The sequence below is a fragment of the Hibiscus syriacus genome, unplaced genomic scaffold (assembly GCF_006381635.1).
Source record: "Hibiscus syriacus cultivar Baekdansim isolate YM2019G1 unplaced genomic scaffold, ASM638163v2 tig00110114_pilon, whole genome shotgun sequence".
In the NCBI taxonomy this organism is placed as follows: Eukaryota; Viridiplantae; Streptophyta; class Magnoliopsida; order Malvales; family Malvaceae; genus Hibiscus; species Hibiscus syriacus.
In genome coordinates this window covers 1,098,316-1,116,353 of record NW_024062594.1, presented here as the reverse complement: position 1 = coordinate 1,116,353, position 18,038 = coordinate 1,098,316, and the positions used below count along the sequence as shown (strand labels likewise).

General features: G+C 32.9%; 1 protein-coding gene across 3 annotated transcripts; it reads right to left on the bottom strand.

The window, feature by feature from the left end:
• Positions 1 to 1,175: 1,175 nt before the first annotated feature.
• LOC120215245 (paired amphipathic helix protein Sin3-like 4) lies at positions 1,176 to 12,084 on the bottom strand. 3 transcript variants are annotated; one of them, XM_039212973.1, is made up of 23 exons: positions 11,425 to 11,597; positions 9,277 to 9,435; positions 8,963 to 9,146; positions 8,790 to 8,888; positions 8,517 to 8,684; positions 8,111 to 8,432; positions 7,567 to 7,703; positions 7,128 to 7,203; positions 7,015 to 7,044; positions 6,530 to 6,804; positions 6,283 to 6,437; positions 5,832 to 5,959; positions 5,482 to 5,736; positions 4,271 to 4,972; positions 4,067 to 4,158; positions 3,056 to 3,691; positions 2,852 to 2,952; positions 2,627 to 2,765; positions 2,388 to 2,537; positions 2,133 to 2,296; positions 1,939 to 2,050; positions 1,633 to 1,815; positions 1,176 to 1,420 (listed from the first exon to the last, which is right to left on the bottom strand). In XM_039212973.1, exons 1-22 carry the CDS (start codon positions 11,499 to 11,501, stop codon positions 1,642 to 1,644), a joined length of 4,335 nt encoding a protein of 1,444 aa, XP_039068904.1. In that variant the 5' UTR covers positions 11,502 to 11,597; the 3' UTR covers positions 1,176 to 1,420; positions 1,633 to 1,641. The 3 variants fall into 3 exon arrangements, with proteins under 3 accessions (XP_039068904.1, XP_039068903.1, XP_039068905.1); XM_039212972.1 differs by lacking the exon at positions 1,176 to 1,420 and adding an exon at positions 12,023 to 12,084 and having other exon boundaries at positions 1,576 to 1,815; positions 11,425 to 11,618; XM_039212974.1 differs by lacking the exons at positions 1,176 to 1,420; positions 7,015 to 7,044 and having other exon boundaries at positions 1,576 to 1,815.
• Between the last annotated feature and the right edge of the window lie 5,954 nt (positions 12,085 to 18,038).

The window sequence follows — 18,038 nt, the reverse complement described above, 5'->3', positions numbered from 1 at the left end:
TTGCTGAATACAAAATGTACGAGGATAATTTTATTATTTTTCAGTAGAGGGATCAAAATATTATCAATTGTACGGTACATAGATCATTATCGTACTTCTACTAGGGAGTAAAAACGCCATTAAAAGTATGCAAATATTATAAATATTTGGGTAAGTTATACGTTTAGTACCTAAACTATCAATTTTATTTCGTTTTAGTACCTAAAACTTTATTTGTCTTAAAATCATACTTAACATTTACTTTTTATTTCATTTTAGTATCCCGCGATTAAAAACTTAACAGGACTACTACACATTAAAGTGTCATGTTATATCAGTCCTGCAAAGTTTTTAATAACAATGTACCAAAACGAAACAAAACAAAAAGTATATATTATGTATGATTTTGAAAAATTAAAAATTTAGATACTAAAACAAAACAAAATTAATAGTTTAATTATTAAATATGTAATTTATCATAAATATTTTATATAAACCAGACTCAATAAACTTGTACTCTGAATTCGACCAAACATAACCAAACCAAAAAAGTAGATATAGATATCTTATCTGGCCTTGCAGACTTTATAACAAAGTCCCTGAACTATATATATATGATTTCCATAATAGACATGTACAAATAGTACAAGGATCTAAATATTTTTTCAAAATATCCTTTAGGGTCCTTTTACAAAAAATATAATTTTTAAAAAATCCAAGTCAATCATCACTATCTCATATCTCCTTTTATACGTACAAATTTATAATTTTACAAATTATAAAATAAACCCATTATAAAATAAAATTTAGTTTACTTTTCAAGAATTTCCGTATTCACAAAACCAAAAACAAAAAAACCAAAATCAAAGATAAGTTTGAACGGTTCAAAGTATTTGTCAAAAGCAGACGGGGGCAGCTTCAACTAAAGGATAGAGCAGGATTTTACTCTAGGGATTAATGGGTGAATATCTGAATAAACATGTTTAATAAAATTATAGAAAATCATTTTTTTAATCCTACTCATTACTTATTTCTACATAATTTTCACAGAAAAAAAACATATGAAAATACCACAAGTGAAGAATTCGAGGATTCAGATATTCGATCATATGCGAATAAATAAAGCTAAATATTATTATCCAAAAGCAGAACCTAATTAAGAGAGAAATAATATGGATGAATGGATAATAAACATGTGTGTCATGTAATACGCCCGAAAGAAATATATCATATTACCTCTTATGTACAGTAGACGACCGTGGCTCAAATACCACCACCAACTTACACAGATTTAACTTACAGTTCTTAGAGCTCCCTCAAAATCTATTTCTTTATTTGGCTGCTCATATAATGATACTACATTGAACCATGATTTCATTCAGAGAAAACAAAAGTTTCCACTTGCTCGTCACTGTCAACTCTTGTACCCGGTCCCTAACGCCTGTGTTTGTATGTGATTAATGCATGACCCGACAGACAAACACAGAAATCTTATGAAAATGTCCGAGGATGTTTCATTTTTGTTTTTGAAAAAAAAAATTATTTAAATTGGAATCTAAGAAACTGAATTTAACTCATACGGGCAATTGCTTTGTGTTTCATTATTGTCCTTTAATTCTGAGCAAACAGAACAGCAAACGGATTCAGACGTACCATATCTACTTATGCTAGCGAAGTATATGCCAGGAGCAATCTTTGATATCGTTGCTGCCTTCGTAGTCTAATTGAATTACCGTTTGAAACCGTTGCTCGGTTATGGCACTGGTTGTTCTGATTGGAGGCTGGTTGTCGTCTAACTCGGAACAAAATATCTTCCGTATCCAAAACATAAGAGACCTATCAGGTATCAATTCTAGTCATTTAACTTATCATATACATCAATTTACAAGAAAATACAACCTTGTGGGAAAAGAAAAGTAAATTCCACCAATATGAGAAGGAATATGTAATTAGATATACCTTGGAAGAATTGCAAGCAATCTTGCACTCCAAACCATTAACTATTTTAAGTCCTTCAGTCGCCCAACATGTTGAAGATAGATCATCACCACCCGCACATTTGCGTATATTCCTGCAAACATCATACTTATATATCATGATAACTTCACAAAGTAAATGCCGACAACCACGTCTATAGTCCTTAATCAATATACCTCTTCAAGAAAATCCCGGGTTTCTCTTTTTCCTCGGGAACAACTGAGAGAAAGTCATTGTGCAAATATGCTGCAAAATTAGGGTCCATGGAAACAGCCGTCACTTCAGGCTTATCATGTCCATAGTCCATAAGCTGGATGGAAAGACAAGTTGGCCTCGATGACTGCAAACAAAAAAAATGCAGTGCATGTGAGAGTCCTATATTATAGTTCAAATATACCATCCAGAAGAAAAAGAGAAAAGGTAAGTCTTACACATTCAATGCGATATATATTCTCATCATGAAGGAGAACACGAACATTTTCATGATAAACAACATCAAATCTTCTAGATTTTCTTAAATTCTCATATGCATACAGTTGAAGGAGTTTATTGTCCATTTCATCACTTGCAATGGCTTGAAGCTGAGACAAGCACCACGAAGATGGCAGAGATAGGGTCAGGAACACATAGGGAAAGAAAGGGGGAAGTTAGGGGGGAAAAACAGCATTACCTGTTTGACAATTTTAAATATCAGCTTATCCAGCGTGAATAGAACGTATGACTGAGTGCCGATGATAGCTCGACAATCATCTTCAAATTTTGTATTATCAGAAGAGCCATCGAGTAAATTGTAAAGTGCACTCATGAACCTGTATCATAAAAGAGTTTAAATGAAAACAAGTACTGACAACTTTTTTAACATTTGCCTGCACCAACATAAGTTGAACTATATTACCTGGCATAGAGATCTGTAGGACTTGGATCACTAGAAGCCCTCCATTTCCTATCAGCAGATGATGAATTAACCTTTGCTGATTGTATTCTCTCATACAATGTCTGTTAAAATTGTAAAAGGGTTACAGAGTTGATGAACAAACTATACAAGAAATATCCATTAGGATAAGCTAAAATAATAGCAATTCAACAAAATGCTACGTACTTGGTGGAGCCTAAAAAGCACATAAAATGAGTCATTTCCATAAAAAACTCGTGAATCCTTCTTGTTCTCGTGTAATGCTAAAGGGACATGCTTTGCAAGGGGCTTTACATTCAGTAGGAAACGTTCAGAAAATGGTAACAATGTTCCATCTCCTTCCACGTCATGGGCATCAGCCGTCCCTTCAGCTTCACCTTCACTCTCTACTTTATTATCATGTTCATCATGGTCTCCATCGTCCTCCTGCTCCTCCCTCGATTCACCTTCGCCAGAATCACTTCCAAAAACCTCACCATTCTCGGAAGCATTCTCACTATCCTCTGATGTCCTATGACCACTTTCATCGCCTTCGTCATCAACATCATTTTCTCCTCCGGCATCTCTACGGCACACTTCTTCCTCACCATGTCTCTGGTATTGTCTGTTTACTGCACCATCCTTATCCTTTATGGCAGTCTCCAAACCAGCTTCCACATAATCGGTGAAATTGTCTTCCTCAAAATCCCCATTCGGGGATAATTCACCTTCTTCCCTTTCAACTTTAAGTTGTCCAACAGATTCTTTGTTATACCTGTGACTTTTAGTCCCTTCTGTCATCATCCCATTTCCAGATAAGATTGGCCTAGAACAACCACCACCCTGCAGTATATGTAAATTTCAGCACAAAGCAAATTTCAAAACCTAAAAATTTCTTCTCACTTATGACTTAAGCCAAACTAGGCAGTCACAGAATATATGTAAGCTAATCCTTTACTTTTATACACATCTTCTGTAAACACTAATAAACAATTATAAAAAGATACGATCAAAAAGTCATTTGGCAGACACTTCATTAAAACCCAAAAACGAGTAGCAGAATCATTAGGCATACATCTAAAATGATAAACCATATAGATCGATCATCGAAAAAGATTATCAACCACTGGGGACATTGTAAAAAGCAACACTGAAGCAAAGGGATTAGTTCCTTATCTAAGGGACGAATAAACTGAACCAAATGAGTATTGCCCATACCTCTGATGAAGGTAAATTTTCATTACTTGACTTTAACTCAAGTCCACCCTCAACTGCAGCATTACCAAGTCTGGAAGGAGTAGCAATAAGACCTTGCAAAAAAAAATATCTCAGCATTCTAGTTAGCATTCTAGGGAAATTGAAAATTCAATTGCACAACTAGCTTGACATAAAAAATGAATAGCTTTAGAGGCAAAGGAAAACCTGAAGTATTCTCTAGGATTGTTCTTCCATTGCTTTGATCCACTCTCGCAATAACAGATATATTTGAAGCAACCAACCGCTCACTGGAACTAGCTTGTTTACTGACCCCTGCTACTTCACCGCCGTTAGAGGGACTAATCTGCATTCTATCTTGTTGAGGAGCATCATACGAAGAAACATTTTTATGACCAGCACTGTCTATATCAGCAGAACCTTCATGCTTGATGTTGTTATCCCCATTCGGCAACCAAGACCTACAAGAACTGGATTGCTCTGGTGGAATACTTTCATCATCATGTCTATAAGGATTTAAATGTTTGGAATTCATGGCAACACCACCACCACCACCACCAGGGCTCCCTTCACTCTCACCAACACTAGCACTACCACTTTTGACAATGTTGTTCTTAGCCTTCACAACATCTTCAGTTTCCTCTGCTCCCTGAGGTCGGGAAGGAACACCAAGTATGGGTTCCAAGAAGGTAGTCCATATTTTAATTACTTTATCCAATTGCTCAGTTGAACACATTTCTCCACAGGAATATTTGATGAGCTGATAAAGATCTTCATGAATTTCAGGATCAGGGTACTCAAACTTCAAATTGGCAATAATAGGCCGTCGGTTTCCAGCAGCAATAGAAAGAATCACATCATCCTCTTTGCGCTTCTTCTCACTGATTTCTTTGATCTCAGCCAACAGAGCTGTACCGAATGTGAAAAGGGACAATGAAAACAGATAATATTCAAGATAAATGTTATACAATTATTCACTTAAAAGAATAAGTCCTACAATAATTCAAGGAGTAAAAAATATAAACCAATTTTCAATTAGTAAATTTCCAGTATAATAGTATTTTAGAATTGCGAACTTTGTCCTAAATAAGTGAAACACTTTGAAAAAAGAAAATTCAGAAAGAGATGATGTCCATCAGTTCCAAAATAAAAGCAATCAAACATGAAAGTTACTCCACAAAGCATTAAGAACAATAGGAAACATGAAATCACTAACAAAGAAAGTTTTCAAGACCAGCTTCCATTCATATGCTGGTCCAAGGTTCTCAGTATTACTTCATGGTAAATTAAAAGATAAAAACTATGCATAAAAATATATGATATATATAGCATAACATGATCCTCCCAAAGACCAATATATTTAACTATCAAGCTCTGTATCCTTTTTTCTCTAATTAAAAGGCAAAAGCTGAAGATACCTTTGGTGCTCAAGTTCTTCGAGTCCTGCTGTTTAAAATAGAAGCTACGGTGGTCCAGCGATTTATGATAATTTTTTGCATAAATTTCAGCCCAAACTTTATTAAAATCAGAACGACATCTAGCCCACTCTTCTTGTTTCTGCTTCAAGCGAGTTAAGATAACAGGCAAAGCAAGATGGGCATTCTTCCTTAAAACATCCATCACATCAAGTCCATGGTCACCATATAAACGTTCAATGCACCTAAGATTCAAAGCTGCAGTGACAGTCATAAGAGAATAGCCATCAGGAAAAATAGGAAAGGGTGTGCTATACAATGCATGTGTAGATATTTTATTCATAGTCTATAACCTGATAAGTGCTCCTCGATGCGAATTGGACTATCTATTTTGATGTTATTACTGTTAATCTTTTCTAATAGTTCTTCTACTCGCTTGATTGCTGCATTCACGGACTCTAACAACATATCCAGTTCAAACCTGACAACATAATGTAAAGGTATTAGAAATTCACAAATTAACTTCAAGGGAATATATTAAGATTATGTTTCAAGAGATTAATAGCGCCAAAATGGAATACAAAGAAAGGCTCACAGTCGCACACAAGTTAGTTTCAAACACTTAACAAAGGTTGTGAAGTTGTGTGCATACACCATGGACTACATGAAGGGCAAATTTACAACAAAAGCTTAGGTGATGCCGAGGAACAAATGCAAAAGCCCAAATATAGCTAAAGTGAAATAAAAACACCCATGTGGGCAAAACAAGGGGAAAATGCAAACAACAGCTGAGGAAGGTCCAACCTGTCATCTTCACAGCGAAATAGGCTTTCTTCATACTGGTTTTTGCGCATGTGTTTGAAAGAGTAGTCCTCACTCCCAGATGTGACAGAAACCCAGTGATCATTGAGAACTCCAGAACCTACCTCTGTTCTCTGGCTTGCAGAAGGTATTGGGTACTGCAAGGCATTAGACAATTGAAGTAATAATAGACCCAACGTTTCGTCCCGATCAAAATAACAAAATTGAGTATGAAGCAGAAACTGCATACATTCTTTGGAAGAAGCCGATAGCTAGGAGTGCACCGTTCACAATTAGAGAGATCAAGTTCATTAATGGGCTTTCCAAAGTATTTATCCTTGCTGGAAAATAAAGAGACCCTGTGACCAGCTTCTTTATTGCAGAAGGAACTTTTGTCAAGTCTATCCCTTTCTCTGGTTTCACGGTCTCTTATTTTGACCACATTATCCTTATCCCTATCACGATCTCTATCCCTTTCTTCTGTCTTAACTGATCTAGGTACCTGCCCTTCGTTCCGCAAGTACTCTGCAAGCATAACAACTTGCTAAGAATATTTTGGAACTCAACCAAAAGAAGAGGCCAGTTCAGTTCAACTATATGCTCCACTAGTTTTGCTTAACATGAATACAACCAATGTTAAGAGTTAAGACTGTAACAGTCTTTGCTCTGCTTCAAATAAACTATGAGGAACTCTTAACTAAAGTTGACAAGTGGGTAACAGATAGTTGTACTTACTTTCACTAACAAAATCCGCAAGCAAGCCCTCTGCATAATGGGATTTGATTAGTCAACAATGACATTGCAGAATTTAAATAAAACCTACTTATAACTTTTCTGCAGATATTTACCATTCTTCTCACATTGTGCCAAAAACTCATTGAAACCATCCATCACATCTTGGTATCTTCCAAGCAAATCATTCACCTAACAAGAAAAAATTCCAAAAGTTACTAGTTTTATCCCTGTCATGTCCCTAATCAAGCAGTCTAATATGTGTGTGTATCTACAATTATATCAAACAGTGACGAAAAATTATGATTTTCCAGGGCACTAAATATATGATGTTGAAAATCTGCAAATTGCTTAGGTCAATTCAAAAATGCAGGAATGAATTGAGATTTTCAGTTGAAAAACATGATAAAGCTTGAACTGCTCAACTAAAAAATGTAAGATACTACACAAATCCCTCCAACAAACTAAAACAAGAAAGATAAACTACATGAATCCCTCATGTGAGCTGAACAAGGAATCAGTAAATTACAAACTAATGATGTTTGTTAACCATACCAAAGATTGCAATTCTGTGCGTGAGATTACTTCATTGCTATAGAGGTGAAGGCACCTCAAAAATTCCTGATAATGCTCAGGATTTCTTAACTTCTCCTTCACTTTATAGCAAAAGGCAAACTCCTGATTATAAACACCTGATATGGAATGATGTAAGTCAAAGAAGCAACATGAGCAAATCAAAAGGCAATTATAAAAATTTGAAAATTTTACAATACCAAGTTTCTTACAAGAAATCATACAGATGAGAGTTGCCAATTGCCATCAAGTGATAACATCCATTCACGAAAATCATTGCTATTAACACAAATATTATATCCCTCCTAAAACTTTTGGGGAGAAGTAAGCAGAAACAAAGGGATTTAAATGAAGAATAAATTTGTCAATGAGCAAGGTAGCAGACCCAGAAGAGATATTAGGTTATTATGAGGTTAAAAACTTAAAATTATATTGTATAGGATAGAAAGATAAGCACCTATTAATGTTTAATCATTTTCAGCCATAGATTTTCTTACAATGTTTAACTGGGAAGCAGAAAACTCACTTTTCATTTCATTTTTATCATCATATGCAGGACCGTCCCCAACATGCTGAAGTTGCTCAACAGCTGATTCATCACTCCTACGAGTGGGTTTTCCACTCCGTTTATGTGGAAACTGCATGTTGAAGTCCCTGTTTCCATCAATTTTAAAGTCTCGGTCATCCGGTTCTCGGTCTCTCCTATCTCTGTCTTCCATCTTGTCCCTTTCTTTTTCACCGCGCCTTCTTTGCTCTTTTTCAGTTTTCATCATAACTCTATCATGATCTGGATCAGTGCTTTCCATCCTAAGGTCACAGTCAGCCAGCAGAGCTGCACGCCTATCTTTCTGCCAGATATTCTCATAAATCAAATGTTAGCTTGATTGGCGGCAAGTAATTATAAGTTACTTAAGGATTAGACTAAAAGAAACCTTGTCAGCAGGCACTGCACACATTCCAGGCATAGCAGAGCTCCTGTCTAGGGGTATAGACTTTCTACCAGAGGAAGCATAATTATTAGAGGCTGAGGCTGAGTTATCAGGCAGAAAATGAGTGAACTCCGAAAGTATATCTGGATGGTCTTGGAAAAGGCCAGCAACCTAAAAGGAAATATAGTTTCTTATCACCAAAATCCAACAACCTAGGCAGCATACAAATCCCATGCGAGAAGACTGAAAAAATAAGGAAACTATAACGTAACATACCTCCTGGTAGACCTCATTGATAGACTTATTTTCTTTTCTGTACATGTTCAAAATGTCTAAAAATGATTTATAGACATGGTCATCACCCTGAAATCTTGTCTGCAAAAATCAAATAATGAGATCAGAAATGTTGCAAACCGATCTCATAAATTCATCAATGGCACAAATTCTACCTTAATCTTGTTCACAAAACTAATAGCTTCTTCAAACTCCACAGGTTTTTTGGGAGGCTGTTCATCATCCAATGGGAGGGTGATCTCATATCCTTTGGGCAAAAAGGTATTGAAACCCAAAATCAGGTCTTGGTACCCTTTAAATAACTCCTTCACCCTTTCTATGACACCCGTAGTATCAATCCTACATTCAGCATAACATTACCACAAGTCACAAATTGGTTCATTCAAACACTACCAGGGTATAAGGAGCAAAACTCACAAAAGTAAGGTAACTTCTAAAAAATAAATAAATAAATAAATAATGATCAAACCTTTGAGCCTTGAAGTCTTTCATTACTTCAAGAAATTCATCATATTTCTCCTTCTTTTCTTGAAATATATCTTTAACTGCCTTGAGATATGTCAATGCATCATCTGTGGTCAGTTTCTGGGTAGCTCCTGTCCCTCCCGCCATCTGGTGCTGCCCAGAGCTTCATCATCGGAAAACATGATACATCGTAAGATTAAAGAACATTTCCAGTAAACTGTCACATATATTTCCAAAATAAATTTAAATATTATACATGTATATACATATCATTTTCGCCTTAAAAGGTAGATCAACATCTAGGGTTATTTAGCCTTTTTCTGCAGACAAGTAACACCCCATCTTAATACTACACGGGCTCTTCACAGAAGAAGAACTAGAAACATGCCCATCAAGAAAAGAAAGACTATTACTATTGTTGCTATCTCCAAACATCTTTAGAGAAAATGAATATATCCAACCAGAAATTTTGGAAAATGAAAAATATATATCTTTCTTGCATGGATGAGCCACCTGTACCGATCTAGTTTTTCACTCTATCTCCGTAGTAGATCTATAAATACTTTTTAGAGTATATCTACTTTGGACAACTTTACATCCACCACTTATCACAGTTCTTAATCGACCAACTAGGCTAATTTCCAAGACTCACCGAATGGCTTTATAATTAAGGAATGACAATCAAGTGAAGGGGAAACATTAAATATATGTACGGGCAACGCATGTGGGCAAGTAGCCAGATGGTCCAATCTTTGTGACCGAGTACTGTTGTTTGACCAAGAGGCAAAACTCATCCTTGGATTTGTACCTTTCACATGGAGAGTTCAAAATTATGACCAAAACCATCCAACTTTTTCTTCAATTCTTAAGTTATTGCATTTCTTCCATGTGTATTTTCCTTATGTAGGAGATAATGTACCTCCATTGATGTGGAACATGAAAGCCAGCAAAAGATATTGGTATAATTTCATTGTGGTGAGAGCCGTATAGGTTATCATATCATAGTATATAAGGCATCGCACAAAAACATTCTCTAATTGGCCAACCACCACGCCAAGTAAGCCAGCTGCCTGTTTACATTACAGAACTATATTGAGATTGCAAGCTGTGTCTTTTAAATTATTAGTTCAAAACTTGAAAGTCAATAAATACATTCATTATTGTTGTATGATCTCTGTGTCTCCTCCGTAAGATTGATTTGTTCATATCAAGACTTCTGGAGAATTTCTCTATAATTAAAGTTTTGGCAAAACATTTTTGCACATAGGATCTCATGAGTCTTATTTCTATCAAGAAGTCGTGACTTTTTAACACAATTTCTGACAAGATCACGTAATTTGTTAAAGTTAAAATCAATTGTCAGCTAGTTGTATTTATTGGACCGGTCCAATAAGACATCATGATCCTACGTCTAACACTAACACTAAGAGATTAAAAAACCTCTCAACTAAGATCAAAAGAAGTATTTAGAACCACTTACCACTTCTTTATCATCTCCCTCTTATGAAGAATAAAGATATCCATTCTGACCAACTGTCATCTAACATTTGACTACAACTCTATCCAAATAACAAGTATTAATTGTCTACAACCATCGTAACTTAAATGTAATCATCAATAATCATATAAATTTAATATAATGGTAACGTGTATTGCATTCGAATTAGAACTTAAATAATAAAGACAAAGTTATTAGAATAAAAAGCCAAATTTTCTGAACATAAACAGTGGGTGTGAAGCATATTCTAGAGCCAGACGAGTAAGTCCGTGAGTATTAAGGTAAGGGCGGCTCAATCACGATGCAAGACGGTGTGTGCAGCCTTGTTTCATTGCTAGTAGTTCATTTTGTACCTATCATGAAAACCCTAAAAATATATCCAACCAGAATTTTTGGAAAACGAAAAATATATATCTTTTCATCAAAGGTAAAATATAATTCACAATTATGAATGGAACCGAACTTACACAAACCAATACTATACAAGAAAAAGAAAAAGACTAATCAAATCTGCTAAAATAAACAAGCGAAAGAAAAACGGCAACGTAATGGACCTGTGAGAATTTCAAACTTAATCTCATTGTAGCTTTCATAACGCAAACACGGAATTAGACCAAAAATAATACTATAAAAAGAAGATAAAGCTCTATTTACCCTTCTCCTCGAGAAGAAACCACAGGTCTTTTAAGTTGAGAGCCGCCGATGTAAACCTCATCCCTCGACCGCTTCATCTCTTTTCCTTTTTTTTCCAATCAAAACAGAAGCTTTTTTTCTCTCTTCTTAATTGTTTCTTAATTTTCACCAACAAATAATGCTTCAAACTTCGATTTATCTCCAAAAGGAAATTCCTGCAATCAACAAAAAAGCACAGTTATTTTAAACCAAACAATTAAACACGATGCAGATCTCAAAACCAAACAGAAAATCACCAAACGAAATATTTTTTTTCTTTTTCATCTCCTCGCCTCCTCAACAGATCATCACCAAAATGAATTTCACAAGTAAATTCACATTACTTGCAGATAAAGGCACGCTAAATGAAAAACAATTTCCGAAACATAAAAACGAAGAATAAACGACTAAATTGTAAAAAATAAAGGAGAAAATGAAAATCAGTGTTCTCGAGCAAACTCTAGAAGAAAATACAAAACAAAAGAGAAGCGAATAACTATTTCTCAGATCGAAGGATTCTCGAGATTGCATCAAAGACGTTGAAGAGAGGAGATTTCACGATATTTAAAATTTTATTTACCTATTTATTTATTTATATTTTTGCTTTGGAGAAACAGTGTTTTTTTTTCTTTTTCCCTTCTTTTTTGTTGATATGTTGATTTTTGAAGAACTTAAGAATTGTGATTTATATATGGGGGAGTGCGCGATGGATATAAATTGCTTATTGCTACTAACAAAAGGAGGCACGGGGAGTGTAGCAAATTAGACGGCCGCTAGCCGGTTGCTTTCGACGGGGTTTACCGGGTATCGGCGGTTATTATTGGAAAAGGTATACTTTAGTTAATATAATAAAACAAAACAAAAATTAGGGCTACCATTAGGGATTTTGTAAGAGGCGATATGTTAATTAGTAGTAACAAATACGCATATTTTTTATTTAATATTTCTAAAACACTTATAGTAACATAATTAAACTGCATATTTCTATTTAATGTTTTAATAGCTTATATATTATTTCTATTTTACAATTATAAATAAACGCTCTTGGGTTAATCAAATCTTTAGGCTTCAGCATGGAAGGAGCAGTATTGCGGCAGCTTCGATTCGATAATAGGTTAAAGATTGATGGGCGGAGATGAGGTTAAAATGGTAAATTGAATGGAAATCGAATTTAGGGTTAGGGGAAAGGATTGTGTACAGTTTTAGGGATTTTGCTTTTATTTATTAAAACAAATATTTTATATTATTATAGCTTTACAAGTTTGATGAATATATATTAATGATATTTATTAAGTGGTCTCAATAATTTGAAAAAATATTATTTTTTAAGTTCGAATAGTTATATCTGTAAAGTGTATTTATATTTTTTAAAATATGTATTACCTTAGAATTATTCTAATTTATTCAAAAACAAATATCAATATATTTTAGATCTCGAGGTTAGAGTTTACATTTTTATTATCATGATAATAATTAGACTTGCAAAATATAAAGGATAAGAGTTAAATTGGTCAATATATATATATATATATATATATATATATATACCGGCGGTTATACTAAAAGGGAAACATAACTAAAAGTATATATTTGAGTTATTTTCATATTTTCGGTAACTAACGAAAACTAACTACTCATTCTATACTTACAAGCTGCTTATTCTGCTCTTAGAGCTTCTCTGATGTCTGCTGGTGACGTTGACGCTATGTGGCATCGATCGTCTCCAGTTCGGGCCATTTTGTTCATACCATCCGCTAGTCTGTTTCCTTCGCAGTGTACGTGCACCGCCTGGACTTCCCATTCCTTGTGCATTAACCTTTTGATGGGTGGCCCAACGTTATTTCCAGGCTCATGTGGTTCCTCCTGCTAATAACTCTCCAAACCTTGTTGTCTACTTCCACTAACAGTCTTCTTGCTCCGAGCTCCCATGCTCCTTTTAAACCTTCGAAAACACCCCATAGTTCGGCCTCTATAGTCGAGCACACTCCGATTGCCTTGTGGAATCCCCATTTCCTACGACCGGTCTCATCCCTTATCACCCCTCCGCAGGCTGCGAATCCGGTTAAGTTATTCCTTGCTCCATCTGTATTTAATTACAATTGGTATAAACAAAAGTAACCATTACAAATAATAGGATTCGAATCACACAATGTGAGATACTATGAATATCTTTGGTCACTTGGTCAATTAATGGATTTCATTATAAATATTAATTAATCGATTAATGATTGATTAATTATTCTATATACATAACAAAATAAGAACATAACATGATTAAAAAAAATCATTTTTCTGACTAGATACAAAATTTATATGTTCATTTTTTCTGATTTGTTGAGGGTCTCATGTTGTCTTTATTTTGTTCTTCTTTTTAATATAATAAAAATCAAAATGATTATATTTTATTATTATAATAATTAACAAAATAACATCGTAAATCACTAAATGATATCTTATTAATTATTCTGATAGGAAGACATTCCCCAAAACTTCTTATCGTCATTTTTAGAAAAATAAAACAATGTTAGTTTGTAGCAACAACTAATAATAAAATCTTTTAACTTACTATATGTTGCCTTGTTGATCATTCGTGATATAATAATTTATTCACAATATATTTTTATATTTTAAAATCTAATTCACACTGTAATTTTTTTTAAAAAAAACCCCGAGACATATGATTTAAATATATATATATATATATATACTAATTGTTTTTTGATGTTGTGTGATGTTTAACCTTCTTATACGTAATTTATTTATGGATGTAATTTTGACTATATTTTCAAATAAAAAAAGTATAAAATTGTCATTTTAAAGCATATTTTGAAAATTCTCTTATAAAAATGATTTTATAAATATTTGAGCATATTTAATCTAAAACAATAAATAATGACTATATTTTAAAAATATAAATAATATTATATATATAACCCTAAAAACGATTTCAACCATTCAATTTTTTTAGCATTACAGTTTTCCCTTAGTTTTAACTGAAAACGTGGGCGTTGTTGGATTTGAAATATTGATGCGCCAGTGGGGACCGGAAGTAGTGGGTCTGAATCGTCTGATCGAAGCCCGGTTCAGTGGATAAATTTGGGACCAATACATAACGTGAGGGCTGATCAATAAATTATTTTGATCCGTTAAAAATATATAGTTAAAAATGCTGAACCGGGTTTTGAAAACTTTTTTTATTATTATTTATTGATTAAAAACAGTTATTATTATTAATTTTATATTTAATTAATTATTATTAAGTTAATCGATTTAAGAATCGAGGATTAATCGTGTCAACCACATGATAGAGTTGTAAGCTAAATGATTTATATAATTATTGCTAATAATATCACTTTTTTTTTTACTTTATTCTCTAGTGATTTTTTTTATCCAGATCAAGACTTAAAGTATGATTTGTTAAATAATTTAATATTTTCATGTTTAGAAAACTAACACAATCCTCCGATCGATTAAAACAAGCACATGACTTCTTTATATTCTTGGCTTAATTTTTTATATGGTCCCTAAAGTATATTATTTTTCTCACTTTAGTCTCTAAAGTATAGATATATTCATAGATAGATCTGGATTTATGTACGAGATTAAAGCACTTCATGCGTACCTAAACCTAACTCAAATTATAAGTTTTAAATTTTATATGAATCCACTCTTATTAGTGAATGATTAATCTATACTCATTTTGGCCCACCCATATTATTATTTACTATATTATATTAAAAATATAAAATTTAGTATTAATTAATTTTATATAGATTTTATTTATTAAATTTATTTTTACTTTTTATACAAACATATTTTTAATGTTTATAATATTATATTATATAGTAAATTTAGTTATTATTTGATATAAAATATTAAATGTGTAGAAATTATATTTATAATATATTATGAATCCATTGGATACCCTCAGTTATAATTGGAAGTTGTTCTTTCTAGAAGTTTTGAATTCGTATAGTTACATCTTCAATGAGTATGTGCATTGTCAAGAGGCTATATATATATACTTACAAAATAATGGGTTTAGCCAGGTTTTGAACATTGAAGGTTGGAGTTTGAGATCAACAATTATTTTAAAAAGGCTTAAATTTTTACCTATACTCATTTTTCGGAAAAACTATTTTTATTCAAGGTATAATATAAAATGTTTGTAACAGTTGACTAACTAGTCATTTTTACAATTATTTTTTTAAGCATCTTAATCTCAATCTTTCATTTTTAGGACAAAAAGTATCATATATGGACGTTAGTTAACAAAAGATTAACCCTCCAAAATATAAGTCTTTTTATCTTAAAACGAAATGTTGAAGGCCCAGATACTATAAAAAAGAGTAAGAGTCAAAGTGAGTATTCAATCAAATATTATGATTTTTTTAAACTTAAAATGAAACATTTAAAACCCAAAGACTACAAAAGATATAGATAAAATGACCATTAAGTAATCATTGAGGCCAATTTTAACATTATGCCTTTATTTAAACCTTTTTAAAGTTTTGGATGGGCCCTTGGGCCTAAATGGATAGCCGGCCCTTGAATAAGTATACCCAAGCATGTCAAAAACACTTTAATATATAATGCCATGCAATAGGTACCAAAATACAACATTCTAAAATCTAAACAATAAAACTTAATAACAAATTTGACTAAAAGAAAAAAAGTAATATACTTTAAGGATCAAATCATGAATTAAGTTATGTTATATTTGCATCCAACGAGGTTAGATATCTTTTGTCCTCATTAAATATATAAACCATGTACTTTTTAATTTGGCTTCAGATGATTGCGTTACCTATATTCCAGTCTGTCTTGTAGATCAAAAGTGAAGCAATGAGTTGTAGGCAAGGCAATTGTTTAAGGTATAAAAACCACTGTGTCGTTGAACTATTCGGTCTATTGGTATAATTCTTGCTTCCACAGTGGAACTGCGACCACCTCGCTTGAAATTATTTCACACTTTATTATTATTATAGGAAATGACTGAAATTAGGCAGGGCAGTCGAGTGTCGGTCCTCCCCAATTAATCAAAACCCTGAATTAGAGTGATAAAGGGTCTCAATCATCAAATCTTCATTAGTTGGCGAGTTCTCTTTCCATACCTAATTAAATCACCCTTTCAAATATAAAATAATATTACCCTTTATTTTATTTTGTCTAAAAAAATATCGAAAAATAAGTTTTCAAGATTCAAACTTTAACCCGATAATAATTAAAATTAAAAGTTGATTTTACTATTTTATAATATAATACTATAGCATTAAGACACTATATCATGTAAGCACACTTTTAAGCTTTAGTAGCTTATAATATCATTGGTAGTGAAGTACATGTATGTATATATTATTTGTATAGATAAATAAGTAAATGACAGAGAGATAAAGCTAAGTTCTTAAATATTTTCTTGTTTGTCTTTGAATTACATAATCTTCCCCACTCATTGGACTCTCCATGTGGAAGGTACAAATCCAAGGATGAGTTTTGCCTATTGGTCAAACAACAGTACTCGGTCACAAAGATTGGACCATCTGGCTACTTGCCCCCATGCGTTGCCCGTACATATATTTAACGTTTCCCCCTCACTAGATTGTCATTCCTTAATTATAAAGCCATTCGGTGAGTTTTGGAAATTAGCCTAGTCGGTCGATTAAGAACTGTGATAAGTGGCGGACGTAAAGTTGTCCAAAGTAGATATACTCTAAAAAGTATTTATAGATCTACTACGGAGATAGAGATCGGTACAGGTGGCCAATCCATGCAAAAAAAAAAGAAGGTAAATTACTTAGTCATCCACTTATTACTTAGTTTCTGTTTTAATAACATAAATTATTATTTATTTTAAATTATTTAATGTTATATTTTGATTCTATTTTGGCCACTCGTCTTCAGAAAATTAGTGGTGATGTTCATGTATCATCATAAGATAATACCACGTCAGTATTGAAAAATAATTAAACAATGTCATGTTAACATCATTGTTAGTTTTTTTAAAGGTAAGTGATTAAAACAAAACCAAAACGTAAGATTATGTATGATTCTGAAAAAGATAATAGTTGAGTAACCAAAACATAAATTAAGTAATAGGTGGAATATCAATAGTTAATTTACCCTAAATAAAAAGTATGTATGAATTATATTAAGAAAATTATATTGGTCCTATTGATATATTTTTATATTTAATCCAAATATATATATATAATTGTTATTATATTTTCAAATTAGACATATATATAAAAATTATTTTAGATCAAATATTTATTATGTTTATATTACCTAGCCTCTAGAATTTTTTGGATTCATTATTGGATCTGTTCATGGTCGGTTCATAATTTTTGACGATTATTAGATTTTCTTTGCATCTTGCCGAAGTTGTTAAATTAATCTTTGATCCTCAAGTAGACTTCAATTCTCTCCCTCTGCTGAAAGCTAATTCCTTTATTTGTAATTCTTCTTGAATTACTGAGATCATCTGGATTTCGAGTGAATGTAACATGGTGATTGATCTTCTATCGAAGATGTCAATATTTGACCACTTTCGAATTTCTCTTTTTGATTATGCGTCTCCTGACGGGATTGTCTCAGGA

Bases quoted from the DNA above. Each gene is read 5' to 3' on its own strand.
- LOC120215245 (XM_039212972.1), bottom strand. From the start codon at position 11,501: ATGAAGCGGTCGAGGGATGAGGTTTACATCGGCGGCTCTCAACTTAAA. The intron at 7,045-7,127 runs GTAAATATCTGC...CCCATTATGCAG, and splicing joins GGCACAATGTGAGAAGAATG to AGGGCTTGCTTGCGGATTTT. The intron at 6,438-6,529 runs GTATGCAGTTTC...AATGCCTTGCAG, and splicing joins ATCGGCTTCTTCCAAAGAAT to TACCCAATACCTTCTGCAAG.